The 23,771-nt window shown below is 40.7% G+C and overlaps 2 protein-coding genes across 4 annotated transcripts in view; both read right to left on the reverse strand.

The window, feature by feature from the left end:
* LOC308104861 (ankyrin repeat and SOCS box protein 12-like) overlaps positions 1-23,771 on the reverse strand; it is a 396,083-nt gene that overhangs the window by 367,059 nt on the left and 5,253 nt on the right. For 2 of the 3 annotated variants that reach the window (XM_080455436.1, XM_080455437.1), the window contains exons 4-6: positions 22,031-22,242; positions 21,229-21,402; positions 15,000-17,145 (exon numbers count right to left, since the gene is read on the reverse strand). In XM_080455436.1, coding sequence (XP_080311562.1) covers positions 16,991-17,145; positions 21,229-21,402; positions 22,031-22,242 — 541 coding nt within the window. In that variant the 3' untranslated portion in view covers positions 15,000-16,990. Of the gene's footprint in view, positions 1-14,999; positions 17,146-21,228; positions 21,403-22,030; positions 22,243-23,771 lie in introns of those variants that run through there. The other variant, XR_013934868.1, reaches the window with a different exon arrangement.
* On the reverse strand, positions 5,796-11,499 carry LOC308104668 (uncharacterized protein). Its single transcript, XM_080455131.1, has 6 exons — positions 11,475-11,499; positions 11,262-11,347; positions 9,088-9,210; positions 7,253-7,471; positions 6,754-6,888; positions 5,796-6,281 (listed from the first exon to the last, which is right to left on the reverse strand). The coding sequence occupies exons 5-6, from the start codon at positions 6,881-6,883 to the stop codon at positions 5,881-5,883; spliced, it is 531 nt and encodes a 176-aa protein (XP_080311257.1). The 5' UTR covers positions 6,884-6,888; positions 7,253-7,471; positions 9,088-9,210; positions 11,262-11,347; positions 11,475-11,499; the 3' UTR covers positions 5,796-5,880.

Raw genomic sequence — 23,771 nt, forward strand, 5'->3', positions numbered from 1 at the left:
TGTAAGAGTGGGTGAACATTCTCATACCAAGCTGCCAACACACTGCATTTTCAAGTGAAGAGTTATAAGGGTCAAGAATAAAAAAAAAGAAACTAGGGAACAAAGTCAGATAACAAGGAGGCAAATGTCAAACTCTGACAATGTGTAACGCCCGGAATTCTAACCCGGGTCTCCCGCAGGGAAGGCCAACATATTAACCAATAAGCCAAAGGGAATTCCCTATAGCTCGGATGAGATATTAGAGTTTTCGGCCATCAGGCTGAGGTTGTGAGCCGCTCTGCTACACTCCACTACATTCACGGCACCATTGTAACGCCCGGGATTCGAACCCGGGTGGAAAGCCAACATCTCAACCACTTAGTCAAAGGGAATTCCCCATAGCTGTTATAATCCATTGTCAGCAAGGGCATGCGGTCGCAACGGGGCCCTATCACGCCAAATCAAATGTGTTCATATCTGAGCCAAGTCTCCTGCAGGAGGCGCGTCTGAAGCCTGTCCTGGACGGGTGTCTCCAGACATAAAAACAGATGATGATGATAAATGCATTTAATGATAAAACCAGTGGCTGAGAAGTCATTGACATCATTCCTAGGGGCGTGCTGAAAGACATCTCCCAGTTCACATGATCAAAGCTTCATCTTCATCAGATGGTAAATAATGGTATTTGTGCTCATGGTGTGACCAAAACATTGCATCATTGAAACGTTACTTCTAGTTCCATTTCAATACTTCCGTGGTGCTGCTCTACAGAGACCAGCTTTATTGAAACAGCAGGTTGAGAATTGAAATATTGTATATCCACCTATTTTACACAGCATTCCGTTCTCCCACTAACATTAGTAAGGCTAATATTACATAATAACCACATAATAATTTTAAAAAAAATACTCCAACATGGCCATATTATTTAAAATAATTTTGTCTAAACTTTATTTTAATTTTTTAGCCCAATTTAGTCGTTATACCAAATGATTCCTCCCCACACACACGTCTGTGTTGTCACTGCTGTCGTATCCTACTGACTCACCTGTCAGTGAGGAGCCCCCACCGGGAGGACGTGGAGCCTTCGTCCTACTCCTCCCGCCCAACACTCCCTGCAGACAGGCTCCGCCCTCAGGGCATAACAAATGAAGCCATTGATGTGGGATTAAACAAGATACAGCAATATTAGGATTCAAGTGTCTCCATTTTAGCAAAGATGCCAGCACTGTTTGACCCCCTGATTCCCAAAACAGAAACTGAAGGAGGGAGACTGCTTCCGGCAATACAGATTTGCTTGCCAGGAACTGTCCGCCCCCCCCCCCCCTTTTCTCAGACCAGGTGAGTGGTAAAGTAATGAAAATGTCTATGCCGACTCCTGAGGCCTTCCTGGCCAAGCGGCAGAGCGTGGAGACGTTGGCCAAGTCCATGGTGAAGGGCAGTCAGCAGAAGATGAAAAAACAGCAGAGGGACTGGTGTGTCATTGTTTCTCCTTTCTTTCTTTTGAACAAATACACCATTATTACCAGAAATAAGTCTATGAGCTCTCAACGCATGTGATAGATTGTGAGCTAATAGATCAGATATTTCGGGAAATGATTGAACATTTCAAAACATTTTTGAAAAGGTAAAATGTATGCCTAAATACATCAGGTTGAAAGTGGTTACAAATCGGGGCCAACACTGATGTTGTTGAAAAAAGTTTCAGAATACTTTCACAGCTCTTCCTCCATACTTAGCAGCAATACAACACAACATTGCTGCTAAGTATGGAGGAAGAGCTGTGAAAGTATTCTGAAATAGAGCTTGACCCATATATCCGTTTGGCTAATGTATCGGTCACTATTAATAATTAATAATTAATAATAATGTATCGGTCACTATTCATAATTAATAATTCATAATAATGTATCGGTCACTATTAATAATTAATAATTAATAATAATGTATTGGTCACTATTTGACTTTTTTCAACAACATCAGTGTTGGCCCCGATTTGTAACCACTTTCAACCTGATGTATTTAGGCATACATTTTACCTTTTCAAAAATGTTTTGAAATGTTCAATCATTTCCCGAAATATCTGATCTATTAGCTCACAATCTATCACATGCGTTGAGAGCTCATAGACTTATTTCTGGTAATAATGGTGTATTTGTTCAAAAGAAAGAAAGGAGAAACAATGACACACCAGTCCCTCTGCTGTTTTTTCATCTTCTGCTGACTGCTCTTCACCATGGACTTGGCCAACGTCTCCACGCTCTGCCGCTTGGCCAGGAAGGCCTCAGGAGTCGGCATAGACATTTTCATTACTTTACCACTCACCTGGTCTGAGAAAAGGGGGGGGGGGGGCGGACAGTTCCTGGCAAGCAAATCTGTATTGCCGGAAGCAGTCTCCCTCCTTCAGTCATTGAATCGAATCGTATCGTTCTAAATTAACCTGTCCTGTATCGTTCATGTATCATATCGACTAAATCACTGAATCGAAACATATCGTATCGTTCTAAATTAACCTGTATCGTTCATGTATCGTATCGACAACCAAGTATCGTGATACGTATCGAATCGTTGTTAAAATGTATCGTTACACCCCTAGTATCTTGTACAGCAGTGGTTTTCAACCGGTGGTCTGGGGACCACCAGTGGTCCTTGAGGGGGTACCAGGGGGTCCCCAGCAAAATGTGTTAACATAGCGTCACAATCATTTTAACCACTTAGCTTTGGCTATTCAAAAATAGCAGATCTACAAGCTCATAGCGCGGCACCGAGTGCCGCGCTATGAGCTTGTAGATCTGCTATTTTTGAAAAATCTTGAAAATGTGTGCATATCTTTGAACATATATGTATTTTTAAAGCGGATTTGTTTAACTCAAATCTTTGCTTCTGGGGGGTCCCTGGCACAACATTTTCCGATGGGGGTCCGCGGCCAAATGTATATCAATTTAGGGGTCCTTGGCATGAAAAAGGCTGAAAACCACTGTTGTACAGAGTAAGCTATATGTAGTTACTTTACACCTCTACTGTGTCTTGTACAGAGTACATGTACTTAGTTACTTTAATGTATCCTGTACAGAGTATGTTCCAACAGTAACAGAAGCTGTATCAACAGATGAGGGCCTCACAGCGTCAGAGGCTCTTAAAACAATACAGGTATTTGACATTGTTTCTTGTTTACATTATCATGGACATCATTTAGCATATCGTTGTTGTTGCTGGGCAGAAACCTTGTATCTCCATATTTCATATTTTTAAATGAATGCCATATTTGTTATTGTTAATTTGAGTTAATTAAGTGCTTACCTTACCTAACAAAAGACAATAGTAGTACTCGAGTAAATGTACTTAATTACTGTCCAACTATTGTTTGAGCAAAGGATACATTTGTGATATGACCTTCATGCAATACCTCTTGTCCACCAGTAGGTGTCCTTACACACCACATGATATATTAAACACACATTTCTCAATAGAAGAGCAGAGAGACCAACTTCAACCACTGCAGTTGTGCCCATTATATTGTGTTAACATTCCATCAGTGGTTTCTCTAACTTTTCAGGCCACAACCTTCCAGAATAATCGTATTTTAACTGGGGACCCCCCAGAATAATCATATTTTAACTGGGGACCCCCCAGAATAATCATATTTGAACTGGGGACCCCCCACCCTGACAAGCACTTGGAATTGTAGGAGTTGAGACATTACATTTAGTTTGACTCAGTTCCACAGATAAATGTTGTGAAAACAGCCAGATCTACAAGCTCACAACGCCTTGCGTACTTGCGAGGCATTGGGAGCATGTATTGTTTGTAGATCAGCTATTTTCACAAGTTTTGCCTTTTTTTTAGGTAATATTTGAAAACCTGGCCAATGTTTGACCATTACTTTTGACACAGTAATGGTCTTATTTAATCTTTTATTTTAGAGGTATGGAAAAAGGTTCTTAAATTGTCACTGTAGAAATGTGCAGATACCCTGTAAACACTTACACTGTATAGACATCATCTGGGGACAGATGATAAAGCAGGTTCTGTTTGATCTAAATGATGTAAAAGTTGATATTTCAGTTCTTTGGGCATTTTCTTATTTCCATGATCGCTTTATTTACACCCTGGCAGCTGAAATGGACTATTTGTCCCTGAGGGGTTAATAAATATTACCCTCTTCTCATCAATTCACATTCTGAATATCATTTTGAAGGCAGTGCTTAAGATATTGTCCATTTTGACCATTGTTTTGATTTGCATTGAAAGTAGAAGGGTCTTACCATTAGACATGCCGGTCCATTGGCATTGCTTCAGAGCGTTAGCCTAGCATAGCGACTCATCGTGTCTGCCTGTTTGAGTTGGAGAAAAACAGAAAAGAAAAGCGCTCCTCTTCCCCGTAGAGGAACCTCACTGAGCAATAGCAAATGCAAAGTATATAAAATAATTTGAGAAAAGGAAAAACTCATTTATGGTTTAATCTTTAGTTATTATGATGAAGCAAACAACCTGCCATTAACCACATAAGCCCTATATATACAATCTCAGAATGTGTCGTGATGCGACGCGTTGTGAGCTTGTAGATCGGCTATTTTTGCAGTACACGTCATATAGCAAATACAATTTAAAAAAGTAGTACGATACTTTTTTTAAATTTTTATCAAACAATTAAATATATAATCAATGAAACTCAAATAGTTATATTAACTGTTGCAGCCCTAGTGCAAAATCTTAAGCGAGCATATAGGCTGATTACTGTCAGTGTTTGCTGTGACATGACTTTATTTTGCAGAACTAAAAACATCACAGAAGGCATGAAAACATGTTCCCAGTGCATCAAAGTTAACACGCTTTTCAAAATAAAGTGTATATCGTTGCCGTCGGGCAGAAACCTCATATCTCCATATTTAAAGTTTTTTCATAAATCAACGTCCTACTTGATCACACTACAGCGTCACACAAACGCATCAACGTAGCAGATCTACAAGCTCCAAACGCAAGCTTCTCCATCTGCTATTTTTATATTTGAATCCTGAAAATGAACAGTTCTGAACATACAGTATGAGGTTTCCACCCGACAGAGACGACAGTTTACATAAGAGATTGCACGTATGCAAGCGTTTACATTTCAAAGACCCGCTCTTGAGAGTGTACAAATGGAACCAAATTAGGGTTAGGGTCCATTTGGTTCCATTTGTACACTGTCAGAGTTACAGACCTGTAAGGGTCCATTTGGTTCCATGTGTACACTCTCAGAGTTACAGACCCTTAAGGGTCCATTTGGTTCCATGTGTACACTCTCAGAGTTACAGACCTGTAAGGGTCCATTTAGATCCCCTCAAGGAACCCCGAGAGTGAGAACCACGTCTTAACCTGTGCATTGTGAACACAAAGCGCTCCAGGTTCACGTCACCATTTACCATATTGTACTTTATCCCTCGAGGCTTGCCGTAGACAGATCATTGTACTTTATGCCTCGAGGCTTGCCGTAGACAGATCATTGTACTTTATGCCTCGAGGCTTGCCGTAGACAGATCATTGTACTTTATGCCTCGAGGCTTGCCGTAGACAGATCATTGTACTTTATGCCTCGAGGCTTGCCGTAGACAGATCACCTGATGTGCCAACCAACCCTAAAAATGAACTCTAGTGTGAACAGAAATAGAAATATAGAGTTGAAGTTGTACCAGAAAAACAACCTCTTCAGTCCTTTCACAAGTCCTCTTTTCACATGTACTGACAACGTGAACGCAGTCCCCTTTCTGTTGGTCCACTTTTTGATCCACTTAAAAACAAAAAAAACTATTGGCCTATGTCTATACTTGTGTACTAGACAATACAATTGTTCAATTGTTATTTGGCATGAGAGGGAGCAGACATGGTAATAACAAAAAGGTAATGTTTTTTTTTTCTCCCCCTTTAACACAAATAATGTTGAACTTTGAATGTGAGACATTTCTTTCCAGTGTGGTACTCCATCATTTTCTGTCTTTTGGCGGAGCTGCTGCGTGTCTGCTGGCGACCGGACGCCAGACGTCTCTTGGAGCCAGGGTGAGGGGTTGATGTTGGCCGACATGGGCTCGGCGGGCCTGGTGGTCTCGTCGTTGTTGTTGTTGTTGTTGTCGTTGCCCGTCGGACCGCTGCAGTTCTTTGGGAAGAGGTGCTACGATCCTTCGCGGCGTAGACGGACAGCATCCTCGACGCGTTGGATTTGATGAGATGAAACTCCTTGGCCATGGCGGCGATGGCCTGGCCGTAGACGGGGTCGTTTCTCAGGCTGCCGATGTCTCTGATCATGCTCTCCACCGGGTCCTCCGTGTCTGTTCAAACACACATCGTTCATCACTTACAACCCGTTCAATCCGGGAACGCATCTGTGTCATTTTTGGATTTCTTTGGCCATTCAAAAATAGCAGATCTACAAGCTCATAGCACGGCACTCGGTGCTGCGCTACGAGCTTGTATATCTGCTATTATTATTATTATATGCACTATATCTTTAACACATTGGCTGCCAAAAACGTAGATCCTCGTTTTTTGCAAATACACCCGTCGGGTGCCATAAACGAGAATCTACATTTTTTTTCTCTCTGCAATGGCGGATCGCGGTAGAATGTTATCGTTCCAGTCGTTAGACGGGACCCGTGGCCATCTTCCAGACACCATTTGTTTACATCCGGGTCCTCTTTTTGTGGCTTCTGCAGCTCTAAAAAGGCCGCCAATAAAAAGGTAAAACCTCTGGCACTCAATGTGTAAAGTGTTTGTAAATGTTGACTAAGTTATTATTCTCACCCTCTTCATGGTCGCTCTGCACAGAAAGACACAGAGAGTCAGCAGGACATTCATCTTCCCATTCCTCTGGACTGGTCCTGGGGTCTGCCTGCCCCTGGCCGGGGTTCTGCTGTGAACTTTGAGCTGCCATGAAGTCTGGAGATGATGGAGACAACAGCAATAACAAGCTACCTCTGGCACAAAAACAAGACCGACATCAAATGTCATTCACAGCGTGGTTACCTATATAAAGAAAACAAGTGCATTCTGTTTCAGACATTAGAGGTAGAGTTTAGTTTAGTTAGGTTTAGTTACAATAATGTAAAAGATGCACAATGCTACTGTCTTTGTTTATTTCTGAAAACCAGTTGACAGGCCAATGCAATGCTGTTATTGTAACACAGGACGTCATTTGATGGAAAATGTTTAGAATAATCGCATATTCGCAATTAATAGCAGTACAGTAATGGACTTTGATTTTGGTCAGTCATGCACATCCCTAAACTCTACTCAGTCTTACTTGTCTTGTCTGTTAGTTAATGTCTGCTTTCTGTCGACCGTTTTGGCGACTTTAACATCAGTTGATGTCTGCTTTCTGTCGACTGTTTTGGCGACTATAACATCAGTTAATGTCTGTGTTCTGTCGATCGTTTTGGCGACTTCAACATCAGTTAATGTCTGTGTTCTGTCGACCGTTTTGGCGACTTCAGTGTGGTCCGGGCCTCGTTGAAGCGGCGGCCTGTTTTGAAAGAGACACATTGTATCACGTTGAGTGAAACAGATTCAGGTGTAACTCTGTGAGATAACTATACTTAACTCATTAAGACCTGAGGCCGATTCTAAAAAAGAAAATCATGTCAAGGACCCTCAAAATGATATGTATTTGGCCGCGGGGACCCCCCCATCTGAAACATGTTTTGTGCCAGGGACCCCCATAAGAGAAGATTTGTGTTAAAACAAATAATCGAAATTATTCAAAGATTTCCAAACACTTTCAATATTTCAAAAATGCTCAGAAATAGCAGATATGCAAGCTACAAGTGAGCTGGTATTTCTGCTATTTTTGATAAAAATCCTAAGAGTTTCCTGAAAAACTTATGTTGCTATGAGCTTGTAGATCTCAAAAAATATCTGCAAATCTTTGATTATATGTTTTTTAAAGACAAATGTCTTCTAAATCCTAACAGTTGTTCTTAAAAAAAATCACGATTTTCTTTTTCAAAAATAGCAGATCTACAAGCTCATAGCGCGACACTCGGTGCCGACACTCGGTGCCGCGCTACACAGATGACACTGTGTCAGTTAATGTCTGTTGTTTTAACCAAGGTTAAATAAAGAGCTTCTTACCTCACTGTGTCAGTTAATGTCTGTTGTTTTAACCAAGGTTAAATAAAGAGCTTCTTACCTCACTGTGTCAGTTAATGTCTGTTGTTTTAACCAAGGTTAAATAAAGAGCTTCTTACCTCACTGTGTCAGTTAATGTCTGTTGTTTTAACCAAGGTTAAATAAAGAGCTTCTTACCTCACTGTGTCAGTTAATGTCTGTTGTTTTAACCAAGGTTAAATAAAGAGCTTCTTACCTCACTGTGTCAGTTAATGTCTGTTGTTTTAACCAAGGTTAAATAAAGAGCTTCTTACCTCACTGATTGATTGATTGATTGATTGATTGATTGATTGATTGATTGATTGATTGATTGATTGATTGATGTAGTTTATTTAGAAAGACATGAGAATAGTACATGACAGTACATAACAGTACATGGAAGTACAAATTCACAATACAAGGTCTACTAAACTGGAAACCCTCATTAAGCATTACGCTTGTTTAAGATGAGGACCCCATGCACACAAATCATGATGAAATATAAGAGGCAGGCAGATATACACACTACTATACAGAATGTCATACAATCAGCTTTCAGGTTACTGGTATGACGAGAGAAAAAAAAATATATATATATATACAAAAGAGGAAAATGAAAGAGGGGGGGGGGGGGTAGGGAGGGGTAGGTTAAGACTTAGACAGGGGCCATTTTCGAATTGCAGCCTCCTGAAGGTGTATCTTTAGGGCAGTTTTGAAAGTGAGTAGGGTTTTACACTCCTTTACTCCTTTTGGTAGGGCATTCCACATTTTTGATGAATAGCATGAGAATGAGTTCATACCCTTAGTTGAGCCAAATCTGGGTTGAACATGATCAGTGGAGCTGCCTCTGGTGTTATGATCATGGACTTCATTAACATGAACTGTGTCAGTTAATGTCTGTTGTTTTAACCAAGGTTAAATAAAGAGCTTCTTACCTCACTGTGTCAGTTAATGTCTGTTGTTTTAACCAAGGTTAAATAAAGAGCTTCTTACCTCACTGTGTCAGTTAATGTCTGTGTCCTGTCCTCCGTTTTAATCACGGCCGTGGGAAGTAGCAGTAGTGAGGGTGCTGCGGCGCCCACTGGAGGATGGTACAAGAGCTGCACGTTCACCAACCTAAAGAAAAGAATGTAATGAATGATTAAATTGTTGTTGCTATTGTTCATAGGCTATTGTAATATTTGTTTTTATTTCAAGTTTAGGCCTACTGCATAGAGCACCGAAGTCCTGACGTCTCTGCCAGTAGAGGGCGCATTCCGCAGGTTCATGGCTTTACTTTTTGTATTGATATCCTCATTTGGGAATCTTCGATCGCTTCATATAAGAACTGTGTTCCAAAAATAAACAAACCACCCTACAGATTTTACTCATATGGATATGAAGCATCGACTGAAGGTGTAAATGTACACATTTACCCAAAGAGTAATCTCTCAAGAACAGATTCTGCACTGCGTTGGAATCTGTCGGGGAGGTCATAACGTGTGCGCATGGGCGTGCCTTCAGATCAGGAAGCAGGCCGCGCTTTACCCAATCAAATGTAGTGGGCGGGATTCACGTGTCCGTCGATCCTTCCCCCCTCGAAACAAACCGAAACTAATTTAACAATAGCGTCCGCGGAGCAGACAAAACCACGGAAAGATATTCACATTTTAACTTGCTCTTTCATCATAGAAACAAGTGGGCTTATAACCAAAACCATCCATGTTCTCTGGGAGAAGTGGTGTTAGTGTTCCGTGTAGAAATATTGTTAGTGGGAATGAAAACATAGTCGAACCAACCGGAAGTGATGCGCTGAAGGCATACACAAACACCGGTTTCCTTGCGCTCTGGTGTTACGTTTTCGTCCGCCCAGAGCCAACAGACATAGAACAAACAGCAGAGGGCGCTGTTTTTCATTTTCAGTTGGCGATGGGTTCCCAGATTGCCCAAAGAGTAACACAATATAAACACTAGAAACGAGTCAAACAACCCAAAGACTAATTTCCGATGAACGCGGCTGCTGTGGGAACAGTGATTTCAGACCATGTGTGTGTGAATGTGTGTGTATGAATGTGTGTGTGAATGTGTGTGTGAATGTGTGTGTGAATGGGTGAATGTAATGCACAATCTATGTAAAGCGCTTTGGATAAAAGCTCTATATAAATGCACCATTTATTTAAGGCCAAGGACCCCTTGGCTGAGAGAGAGAGGAAGCAGGGACCCCCCCCCCCCCCCACTACATATTGTATAAAATTATGTTGTAAATTATTATTTTTTTACTTTAAATTTTTATCCCGCGATTTTTGTAACCCATTTTTTTCACCCGGTGCCAATTTCCTAAGTGATCCTGGGCACTACACCAGCCCTACACCAGTATTACACCTGTCACCCCACAGTAGGGAGGCCAGGGCCGAGCTCATGCTTCCTTCAGGCATGAGAGCCAACTGACCTTCTTGTCACCTGACAGGGGGGAGTTTCCCTGGTTGGACGTAGCGCGTGGAAGGAACACGTTATTCCAACCAGTTCCCTTCCCCTCCATCAGGCGCCCCGGCTGTCATGGGGGAGGCAGTATAGTGACCAGGATTACTACATGTTTTTGTGAGGGTATTAACTACCCTAGGAGACACGGGGAGAACATGCAAACTCCACACAGAGTAGGCCCTTTCGCCAACCCCACCTAGGGTATGGGCGCTGATGACGCGGAGGAGAAGACACGCCCCCAGTGCCCACAGCGTCCCCGGCGGGAATCGAACCCAGGACCTTCTAGCTGTGAGGCGACAGCGCTACCGACTGCGCCACCGTGCCCCCTTTTTTTGTTATAATTATGTTGTAAATTAAACATTTTCATGGATTTCTTAGACAGCTTTATAGACTATATCATCAGTGTATGTTCAATTAATGTGTATTTTCAGACATTTAACCACTTAACCGTCAATATCTAGTCTTTTTTCCCTTTACACCAAACCTCTACGCGAGGCGTTGTGAGCTTGTAGATCTGCTATTTTTGGCTAATGTTCCACTAAGAATAGGGATTTAACAGTTAACACTGTTACTGAACAAACACTCTATAGTAATGATTACTATCACAATATAGAGCTATTTATCAGTTATTTTAACAAACAAATGATATCATTTACAGTGTCAGTGACATGTATAAGTCTTACAGCACTTTGATAAGAGCTTCTTACCTCATTGTCTCCAAAGATAAAGTGAATAATGTCTGTGTTGTGTTTTAGTGATTCTGCAGCTCCTCTGTCTCATTACTGCTGTTTCTCTGTGGAATAAATCATAATAAATAAACTGTTGTTTATAACTTAACTTCTACAGCAGCTACTTGTTTTGAAAGAGCTGTTAGTGTAGCTCAGTATTAATACAGAGTAACTAGCAGTGAATCTACACACGTTTTAAAGTAGTTTGTTCAACATTATTTAACATTATTTCATCCTCTGGTCTGGAATCATATGGGGGAATCATTTGGGGGTTGCACACATTTGTTCCGTTCACAACACTGGTCCGACTGTAAACCTCGTGTCACCAGGCTTATAGTTCCGCAGTACCTTCGCATCACCAGTCTTTCCTCCGAGGTGGAAAGACTGGTGATGCGAGGTTACGCAGTACCTAGTCCTGAAACATGACTGTCATGGCGGAACTTCAACCTGGTGTGTTTGCACTTTTTCTATTTACATCTACGTACATTTACATAAATGTTCAGATTTCAAATATAAAATACTTATATGTTCACGGATGTTAAAATTATATACGGGCCCTCAAAAGTGCCCGTATCTTCTGTATTGTTAAATAAAAAGCATTTTAATCCGATCGGTGGCCATTTTCTCCACGCTTTCGACTACTTGACCCTATCGGTTTCGAGGTGTATTGCACTGTGATACCTTTGAGTTATATTATACCTCTATGTGTGATTGTGGGATCGCTAAAGCGATCACACTAATGTTATTGCCACTATTTATTATATCTTCCGCCCGTTTTTTGGCGGCTAACTAGTCCTTCATACTTTTAGCTACAAACTCCATTCCAACTCTTCAACGTTCGGCCTACTTAGGACATGTCGGCTACCATTTGAATTTTTGAAATCATTTGTACTTTTAGAGATATTTCACTTTTTACTTCTAAAAAACTCCCATTCCAACTCTATAACGTTCAGCCTACTTAGGACATATTGGCTACCATTTGAATTTTTGAAATAATTTGTACTTTTAGAGATATTTCACTTTTTACTGCTAAAACAATCCCATTCATTTCAATGGAGAAATGCCATTTAGCCACAGTGGAGCCTAGCAACTGCTTATTATACCCTAACAACACCATATTAGAGCCTAGCAACCACCTATTATGCCCTAGCAACCGCCTATTAGACCCTAGCAACCACCAGTTTCACCCTAGCAACCGCATATTAGACCATATAAACTGCATATTAGACCCTAGCAACCCCCTATTAGACCCTAGCAACCGCTTATTAGGCCCTATCAACCACCTGTTTTACCCTAGCAACCACCTATTAGACCCTAGCAACCGCCTATTAGACCCTAGCTATCACTGTTTTACCCTAAAAAAAATAAATTTTACACTATTCAACACTGCCAACACTATCAAAACTTTTAACACTAATACTCTAACACCTTTCAAACCTTTCACACCTTTCAAACCTTTCAAACCGTTAGAACCTTTCAAACCTTTCAAACCATTCAAACCTTTAGAACCTTTCAAACCTTTAGAACCTTTCAAACCTATCAAACCTTTCAAACCTTAAACCTTTCGAACATTTCAAACCCTTCAAACCTTTCAAACCTTTCAAACCTATAACACTACTAACACTATCAATACTCAATACCAGCAACATTCTTAGCGATCCCACACTGTTTCTTCAGGAACAGTACTTTCTAGTTCTATATGAGACCCAAGGGGTCCCCAGATGATTAGCTTAATGTGCAACATTGTTTCCTCACGCAAGTTGACGCAATAGTAAACAAACCAACAGTATAAGTATAGGCAGGGTATATGTACATATATTTATTATGTCTAAAAATAAATATCATTATCTGTAAAGTGGGGGTCCCCAGTTCAAATATGATTATTTTGGGGGGACCCCAGTTCAAATATGATTATTTTGGGGGGACCCCAGTTCAAATATGATTATTTGGGGGGGTCCCCAGTTAAAATAAGATTATTTGGGGGGGTCCCCAGTTCAAATATTAATATTTGGGGGGGGGGGGGGGTCCCCAGTTCAAATATTAATATTTGGGGGGGGGGGGGGTCGTGGCCTGAAAACTTTGAGAACCACTGCCTTAACAATACACGGTTTCTCTCTCCGTTCTAAGAAGAGAGCTTGAAGCATGAAAGAGTGCTTTGTTGGAAAATGACTGTAAAATGTTCATTTTTTTTACTTTTTGATGAACTAAAATAAATATCCTCCAAGTCACAAGGGCCTCATTCCAGTATGTGTCCTGAACTACATGATTACACAAGCATCTGTAACATTACATCACACACACATTTATATCAGCAGTTACACCACACACATCTTTATTTATTCACTTTTACAGCAATAATAGCTATTATTATTATTGTATATTATAAAGGTGTTTTGCTGCATGTTCCAGTCACTAAATTAGACATGTATTGTGTTCTGGTCCACAGCGCCATCTAATGGCTTAGAGAAGAATCGTGTCCAGAGGCCAAACGTTCTTGCAGAACCACAGATCTATAAGCACTAAGCAGTAATAGTGTAAAGTAATTAAGTACATTTAAGCACTGCTCTTAAGCACAAATTTTAGGTACTTTTACTTTACTGGAGTATTTCCATTGTTCAATACTTTTACTTTTACTTTTACAATTATTTGAATACTTTAGTTACTAGTTACTTTGCAGATTTGTATTATTATTACAAAACATATATTAACCTCTTCAGCCCTATAAATACTTCGGCCATTTGAAAATAGCAGATGTACAAGCTCACAACGCGTCCCATCGCGAGGCGCTGTGAGCTTGTAGATCTGCTATTTTCAAAAGATTTCTATACGTTTTGAAAACTTGAAATGGGACATTTCTGCATAATGAGTACTTTTACTTTTGGTACTTCAAGTACAAATTAATGTCAATACTTTTGTACTTTTACTCGTGTAAATTTTGAATATCAAACTTTTACCTGTAACAAGCGTATATATTTACATTGTGGTATTGATACTTTTACTCAAATAAAAAATCAGAGTACTTCTTTCATCACTGTCTATCTATAAGCATCTATGGTCACTGTCTGTCCAAAACTGTCAACCTTCAGGAAATGTTAAAACAAAAAGAATAGTTATTTATTCACTAGCCTTTGTTAATACTTTTCATTGGTTCAATAATATTTATAAAACCCACAGACACTGAACCCATTCAATCCGGGGACGCATCCGTGTCATTTTAGATTTCTTTGGCTATTCAAAAATAGCAAATCTACAAGCTCATAGGCACTCGGTGCCGTAGATCTGCAATTTTTTGAATTTTTTTGAAAATCTTTAAATATATATGTAACCAGATGGAGTCACCAAGTACTCCTTTATACACTGTGTGACTACGCCACTCCCAATTAAAACGCACCGGTTCCCAGTCCCACTGACTACATATATATTCTTAAGCGAACATTTGTAAAATACGTTGTACCAGGGACGCCCCAGAAGCAAAGATTTGAGTTACAAATGTTCACTTTAAAACATATATACGGTAATCAAAGATCTGCACACATTTTCACGATTTTTCAAAAATAGCAGATCTACAAGCTCACAGCGCGGCACTCGGTGCCGTGCTGTGAGCTTGTAGATCTGCTATTTTTGAATAGCCCAAAGAAACAAATAGCAGAACTACAAGCTCACAACGTGTTCCATGGCGATGCGTTGTGAGCTTGTAGATCAGCTGTTTTTGCTACTTTGGCGTGACACTGTTGTATGACAAAGTAAAAAGTAGAAATAATGGAGATACAAGGTTTCTGTATAATAGACACACATTACACACACAGTGAGCTCATCATCATGTTCTTGGACGTCATTTATGCAGGACTGTAAATATTGATACTGTTAATTTATCACTATTCAATACCATTACTAAGCTGTTGATGAAACTGTTTTGAAATACATCTCACATTGATGCTGTCGGCTGGGTTTGTACGTCCAAAACCTTTTGTTATAATTACTTCAAGAACAATTGTAAAGTAGTGAAAATAGCAGATCTACAAGCTCACAACGTGTGTAGATACTTTAGCATGACACTCTTGTATGATGAAGTAGGATCTGTTAAATTTCAAGGGGGAAAAAAACATTAAAAAGTTGACACATGGAGATACAAGGTTTCTGCCCGACAGCCATGATTTAGTAGTGCATTCTGCGGTTCAAAACACATGGAAATAGCAGATCTACAAGCTCACATCACGAGCTTGTAGATCTGCTACTTACTGCTTATGTATAAATCTAGCTTTGAGAGTTGTCATGTGACTCATGCTGCTGCCTCTCTCGTCGTCATGTGACTCATGCTGCTGCCTCTCTTATTCACATATCAGTCCAAGAGTGAAAGGTTTGGAAATAATATTCTAAAATATTGTGATTTTTCATACCAACATTCTGTTTTCTTTAGTCAGTGTTTAGTCCTGTTTACAGTATAAATTACCACAACTTTACATACTGTCAACATATAAACTGATGTTACTGCATGTTTATCAGATTGACCCATTTCCTATGTTTTATGTATACATATATTTTCAGGGGATAAAACCACCTTAACATTATCGGCCTGTAATAAACATAAAACAACAACTTTTTGTCTCTGCAAGTGGAAATGAATGGAAACCAATGGCTTAATGGAATGTAAGAAAACGCATTAAAACAAACAATTAAAAAAATAATGACTGCATGCTTTGTAAAGTTATCACGCCACCAGTACAGTAAAGTGTGACTTACTGTACATTCAATGGGCTAAACCAGAGCCACTGAGAGAAAGAGTCACGACACTCCCATAGACTTCCACCGTAAAACAGAGAATGCGGAGGTAATGCTTGAGCTTGTAGATCTGCTATTTTTGCTATTTATTTATTGGAATCCAGAATTAGTTTTTTGTCTTTTTTGTCTGAACTTAAATACAAATACATTGGACATGAAAAAGACAATATAATTGTAATACTAGTCATTAAGCTACTAATATAGACTGAAGTAATTAAAGCGGGTCATGTTTGCATGTTTGGAATTGTTAACAGCTGAAATCAATTATAATTAGTATTCCAATATTAACCTGTGGGTTCACCTTGCATTAAGTGAAGGTGGGGGCCGCATGTGGCCCCCCCGGGCCGCCAGTCGCCCATGCATACTGTAAAGGGTCCATTTAGTTCCTAACTATCAATAATTTAAGCTAGGGACCCCCTGGATCCCTCGCGAGGACCCCCTAGGAGTCCCCCGACCTCACTTTGAGAGCCACTGTTTTAATATGAAATGAAATGATTCGTTGACCAAACAATTTGTTGACCAAACAATGGAAGGTAGCCAAAGCACTAGGACAACTTGTCTCTCTGATACACTTAACTGTAGCATTCTGCAATTAGACATTATGCAATAGTTCATATTTTGCGATTTCAACTGCTCAGCTCTATAGCTTTTGGTAAACGTCACAAAAACGTCACAAAAACGCCTGCTGCTTTGTTCAAAGCAGCAGGCGTGTGGCGGCCATGTTTGACACACAGAGTTCCCTCCTAGGCAGCGAGGTCGCTCGCCTCGTAGAGACACAAGCTTCGGTCCTGAAGCTCAAGTTGTAAAAAAAAACCTCACAGTGTGTGACAGGAGCTGACGTCACCCTAAGGTGTGTGTGTGTGTGTGTGTGTGTGTGTGTGTGTGTGTGTGTGTGTGTGTGTGTGTGTGTGTGTGTGTGTGTGTCACAGCTACAGGACAGTCTGGAGGACAGCAGGCTTGTGCAGTAAGAAGCTGATGAGCAGAGTCGGCAGCTCCAGCTGCTCCATGCAGTGCATTCTGTTGACCTTCTTGAGGTGAGCCCGGATGGCCAGACGACACTGAGAGGACAAGGCTTTAGGAGTTCCTGTGGGAGGAGAGAGGGAGAGACACCCATTGAAGAAGACAAATACAATTCTATTAAGTCTTTTCTCGCTATATCGTAGTGGAGTTTATGCCCGGTACTGTAGTTAATTAAGTTATTTTATTGACACAAATGCATAAAACATTGGGTCCAAACAATAATAGAAAACCCATTAATAGAAAACTTAAAAAAAGGTACAATACATTAAAATATACAATACGCAACATCCCTGTACTCATACACCAGGAGCTTTCTGTCACTCCAAAGGTGAAAGGCAGGCATGTAGCATACACAAAGTTCCTCTGTTAGTGCCCACAAAGACTGAGCTCAGATCAGTACACTCATGTCCATATTTAGCTCTGATGTCTTGTGTGAGGGGACACACCAGTATGTGTTCCTTATTTGAATATGTTGTGTGAGGGGACACACCAGTATGTGTTCCTTATTTGAATATGTTGTGTGAGGGGACACACCAGTATGTGTTCCTTATTTTAATATGTTGTGTGAGGGGACACACCAGTATGTGTTCCTTATTTTAATATGTTGTGTGAGGGGACACACCAGTATGTGTTCCTTATTTTAATATGTTATGTGAGGGGGACACACCAGTATGTGTTCCTTATTTTAATATGTTGTGTGAGGGGACACACCAGTATGTGTTCCTTATTTTAATATGTTGTGTGAGGGGACACACCAGTATGTGTTCCTTATTTTAATATGTTGTGTGAGGGGACACACCAGTATGTGTTCCTTATTTTAATATGTTGTGTGAGGGGACACACCAGTATGTGTTCCTTATTTTAATATGTTATGTGAGGGGGACACACCAGTATGTGTTCCTTATTTTAATATGTTGTGTGAGGGGACACACCAGTATGTGTTCCTTATTTGAATATGTCGTGTGAGGGGACACACCAGTATGTGTTCCTTATTTGAATATGTTGTGTGAGGGGACACACCAGTATGTTTTGTATCCCAGTCTCACATTGACACACTGCTCAGGTGGTGTGTGACTCCACCTTCCCATTTCCACACGCAGCCTATGAGAGGACAACCTAAACCAGGGGTGATGCAACTTTGATGATGGAGAGGGCTACTATTTTTCCACACTCACTCCAGTGGGCCACATTGCATATACTGTCGGGCTCTTATCTCCGTATTTTAAGTTTTTATCGTAAATTAATGCCGTTTGAATTTGAATTGGAATACTGAATTTTGTGTGCTATTTTCAAATTAGAATCGTGAAAAGTATCATTTTTATTTAATTTCAAATGCATTTAGTTATACTTATGTAAAAGACAATAGAATTGTAATTCTAGTCATTAAGCTACACTGTACTAATATAGACTGAGGTAATTAAAGCAGGTCATGTTTCCATGTTTGGAATTGTAACAGCTGAAATCAATCATGTATTGGGCCGCATTAAGTGAAGGTGGGGGCCGCATGTGGCCCCCAGGCCGCCAGTTGCCCATGTATGACCTAAACCATGTGAAGGTTATCATCAAATAGTCCTCAATGTAAGGTGTGCTGCATGGTGCTGGTATAGAGTGGATGAACAGATACATCTGGGTTGATGGCTCGGTATGTCTTCTTCTATCTTGTTCCCTCTTTGGAATGCAGTTTATGAATCATGTCCCTTCGGTCACTCTCAATATGATGGTGTTTCTCCATTTATCTCAGATAAATGAGAATGCATGACTTGGTTCTCCTTCTTCAGCAATTGAATAACCTACCACAAGGGGGCATCAAGCATGCATGCCATTTCACTGCTGTGTTTTTAATGAAGAACCTGGCTTGCTTTTCTCTCACTAAAGCTTGCAATGAAGGCAGTCCTGCTTCCAACAGGCAAAGGTTAAGTTAGGTGTAGAGACCCTCAACCCAAGTAGGGATTTCACTCCAGTCATGTAGAGAGTTTCGACAGACTTTAAATCGTTAAGACCTGGAACGCATCTGTGTCATTTTTTATTTGAGCTAAAAAGCATTATTTTACACTCTGGCTATTCAAAAATAGCAGATCTACAAGCTCGTAGCGCGACACCGAGTGCCGCGCTACGTGCTTGTAGATCTGCTATTTTTGAAAAATCGTGAACATGTGTGCAAATCTTTGAATATATATATATTTAAAGCGAAATTTTTTTACTCAAATCTTTGCTTCTGGGGGTCCCTGGAACAACATATTTTGAGATGGGGGTCGGTGGCCAAATACATATCATTTTGGGGGTCCTTGACATGAAAACGTTTGAGCACCACTGATTTTTTAGAAAACTGTTGGGATTTAGAAGACATTTGTAGAATCGGCTTCAGGTCTTAATGGGTTAAGGGGATTTGTAACCAGGCCTCACACCCATACAAGATAGCTGATGAGAAAGCTGCCTCAGAAACCTTTCGTTTTACACAAAACGGAGCATCATAGCTGGTGGACAGGAAGACAATCAGTTTGTTTAAGTGCTTTGTCTTCTCTTTCACATGTAGGGCGTTTCCATCAGCAGTGAAGATGCCTCCAAGATACTGTATGTATAACTGTCACAATGCCTCACTGTAAACCAAGCAAGCTGAATAGGTTGCTTGTCTTCATCGGATCCCAATATAGCCATAAACTTTGTTTTACTTTCATTAACACATTGCGTGCCAGTCGCGTAGATCTACGCGAAGTGGTCTTTTTTTTCTTTTTTTTTTTCTCGCAGGTTCACATTTCATTGTAGGCCTCCCTCACAGTGACACATTTCATTGTAGGCCTCCCTCACAGTGACACATTTCATTGTAGCACTCCTGGATATGGAAATATCCGTATCCGGAGATTTTTGTTCCCACCCGCCCTCGCTCTAAATCTTCCCCTAATCGGCCATTACTCTGAGTTTTTTTTCTCCTCGCTGAACGCTGTTTAACATAAACCGCGACTACTGCTAAATGTAATGTCGCCGATCTTCTCTGGGCAACTCACACAGCTACCCTGTGTGTCTACAAACAGTTTAACGCGCGATCTTAAGGTATTTAGCGAGGTCTGTGGCGACGTGAAAAAAAACAAACAAAAAAAAAAAATCGCTGGTACTGGTGAGTACATTATGATATTAAACTCTGGCGTGGAATGTGTTAACAAGCATGCCACATCACAATATTCCTCCAGATATTTCAGTCAGCCTTTCTCTTGATGTTGCCAGGATAACAGTGTGATCCATTAGCATTAAAACATGGAGACATTTTAGGAAACCATCATCCCCACACTGTTGAGTCATCTTTCTGACGAGACTTTGAACAGTGTTCCTCTTGGGACCCTGTCATAGGACCTACATACAGTAGGTCTACATACAGACCCTGTCATAGGCTTTGGAAAAGTCTATAAAGGCAACATACAGTTGCAGCTTCTTTCTGACACAATGTCCAGTTACAAGCCTAAGTGCCACAATGTGTTCTATGCAGCTTCTTTTAGGTTGAGCTCCTGCCTGCTCTCGGAATGGCTTATACCAGTACATTAGTCTGTCATTAAGCACATAGTCATATACTTTTGATCACACTTATGCCCCGGTAATTGTCACAATCAAGTCGGTTACCCTTCTTAAATAACATGATCAATCTAGCAGGAGCCCAGTTCATTGGACAGCCGGTTAGAAACATGGAGTTCATGAGTGTGCATAGAAACATAAACCTTTTTTTCACAATATAGAGCTATTTAACACGGTTACTGAACAAACACTCTATAGCAATGAGTACATCAGAAATATAGATCTTTTTAACACTTCTTTTAAGAAGAACACGTTTAATTTACCATAACTTTAAGTATAATAATAACCCTGGGGTTGACACTAACGGTTGCCCGACTGCCCGTGGCAAGTAAATAAAAAGTTTGGGCAGGTGGAGTTTTCGTCTTTCAGGTTGCCCGACGGGCAAGTGCATTCAGTCTTCATTACTAACTACCAGTTGCACTCATTCTGTTTTTTCAAAGTGAAATTTGACCTATCATTTTATAATGGAAGATTTACTTTCTGGGCAAGTGGGCATGACCTTTGGACAAGTAGAACGTGACCTGTACTTGCCCAACGGGCAAGTGCCTCTGAGACCTTCGTGTCAACCCCTGCCCTGCTCTCTCACCTCTCTCCCGCAGCAGCAGCTCCAGGGCGTCGTTCTGCCGCGTGGTCTTCTCTACGATCAGCGTGGGAAGGTAGACGTTGGCGCCGAAGTCGATGAGCAGCTCCACGTACTCCACGCCACAGCCGTGACGCACGCACATCTCCAACACCGTCTTGGGCTGCTTGATGGACTTATCTGTTAGTGTGTTCAGAGAAGATGTTGAAAAAGTGGAATGGTTAATAATATAACATTGAAACATTGTATCGTTGTTGTCGGGCAGAAACCTCCATATACTTTTAACGCTTTTTGTAATAAATTAACGCCCCACTTGATCATACTACAGTGTCACACAAAAGTACCAAAAATAGCCGATCTTCAAGCTCAAAACGTGTTGCTTTGCCGCGTGTTTTGAGCTTGTAGATCTGCCATTTTTGATACTTTTGAATTTGCATCCTGAAAAGTAACAGTTTCGGACATATGAGGTTTCCAGACAGCAACGATATCAAAAACTACTTTTAATGAATTGAAAAAGTTCCACGGTATGACTTTAAACATCTCTCATATCTTGTATCTTACACAGTGTCTCCTAAAGGAATGCATTTAAAACTACAATACATAATAATCTTCAGCATACTGTACATCATATGGACGCTATCAGGCGAAAATAGCAGATCTACAAGCTCGTAGCGCGGCACTCGGTGCCGCGCTACGAGCTTGTAGATCTGCTATTTTTTGATAGCCAAATAAATCTAAAAATGACACACAGATGCGTTCCCGCTCTGAATGGTCTTAATGGGCTTGAATAGACGTTATTATTCCTCACTCATCGTCCTGGCGTCGTCGGTACAGTTGTAGTCGGGGTCGGCTCCGTACTGCAGCAGCGCCCTGAAGCAGTCCATGTGGCCGTAGACGGCCGACAGGTAGAGCGGCCCGCTGGACACGCTGGCGCCCGACGCCCACAGCATCACGCGGGAGCGGGAGTTCACCTCGGCGCCGTGCCGGAGCAGCTCCGTCAGGATCTCAGCGTCGCCCTCTCTTGGTGGGAGGAAGGGAGGGAGAGAGGGAGGGAGGGAGGGAGGGAGGGGTTTGATTCAATTTGATTTTATTAGACGTTATACAGGAGAAAAACACATGTTACATCATGTTCATCGTAGAAAACGTCAAGGATACAGACACATAAAAGTCTTGCGACTTCTTGCGGTCCTTGGTCTGAGACAAACAACACTGCAACCAAAAAACATACAGGTAGACAGAACAGTAATAAATAATACTATCAGTAGCTACACTACCTACAGCATAAATACATAGAATCACATTGCTATCATAAGTGACCATACTAATCTACTAACATTTTCTAAAAGCCATGCTTTGACCCTTATCTTAAAAAGGAGATGGCTGCTGATGCTCTTTATAGTCAGGGGCAGCGAGTTCCAGTTAACTGCTCCTCCAAATCTAAATGAGCGTTTTCTCATTTAAGTGGTGAACTGAACGTGGGGCATGGTCAGGTCTGCTATGCTGGCTCTGGTTAGGTGGGAATGGGCTTCGCTACACTCCTGAAAAAGCTTAGAGGTACACAGGGGCGCTGTGTGTTGATGTAGATGTTATGCACCAGGTTCAGCTGTAGTTGAACTGACCTGGCTGCCAGAGGGAGCCAACCAACCCAACTGCTGGAAATGATGTTTTCCAACATGGTCCCTTGCAGACAGCCCCAAGACAAGCTATTTTGAGACACCTGCAACTTCTCGTGAGGGTCGTCGTTAGGATGTAATCCATTACGATTCTGCTTAATCAATGAAGCCTTGAATTTAAGCATTACAGTTGGAGCAACTGTATCTATAAATTTTTACTTCTTTTGTTTCATGCATCCTAATGTCAGTTTATTATTGTGTTGAGTTGAGAGTATGACAGCAATGTATGAGACCTGGGTGCTTAGGAAGGGGAAAGCTATTGCTAGGGATAGATTATTTCGTCATTATCGTTTAAATGTTGAACATTTTCCACCCATTTTCAAATATATTAAAAAAGCAGAAATAGCAGTTCTACAAGCATACAACGCGTCACTTTGTGACACGTTGTAAGCTTGTAGATCAGTCAATCATTTCTTTGTATATTCAAGTTATTTGTAATATCTGCTCTGTGCAATTTTTGATTACAAAGCCTAAAAGGCATTAAGAAATTAATTATTTATTCATATGTTCCAGTGTTCAACGGCCAAACACACAATTAAATTGTTGATCGCAATTATTTGAGTGACAATTAATTGTCAATTTAAATGTGTGATCGTGACAGCCCTACGTGTAGTATTGTCAATGCATTGTGTGATCTGTCTACGTATTGATGAGTATGTATTTATGTGTTGTGTATTTATGTGTTGTGATTGTTTGTGTCCTGATGGCTGCTTGGTGCTAAATGCATTTCCAAAAGGACAAATACAGCATCTATGCAGTGATGGAAAAAGTACTCAAATGTAAAAGTATCAATACGGCAATATAGAAGTACTCTGTTACAAGTAAACGCCCGGAATTCAAAATTTACTTGAGTAAAAGTACAAAAGTATTAGTATC

This window comes from Gymnoscopelus braueri, assembly GCF_963280865.1.
Source record: "Gymnoscopelus braueri genome assembly, chromosome: 17".
NCBI lineage: Eukaryota > Metazoa > Chordata > Actinopteri > Myctophiformes > Myctophidae > Gymnoscopelus > Gymnoscopelus braueri.

Coding starts and splice junctions, on each gene's coding strand:
- LOC308104668 (XM_080455131.1), bottom strand. CDS start 6,883: ATGGCAGCTCAAAGTTCACAGCAGAACCCCGGCCAGGGGCAGGCAGAC. Junction 6,282..6,753: donor GCAGAGCGACCATGAAGAGG/GTGAGAATAATA, acceptor GTGTTTGAACAG/ACACGGAGGACCCGGTGGAG.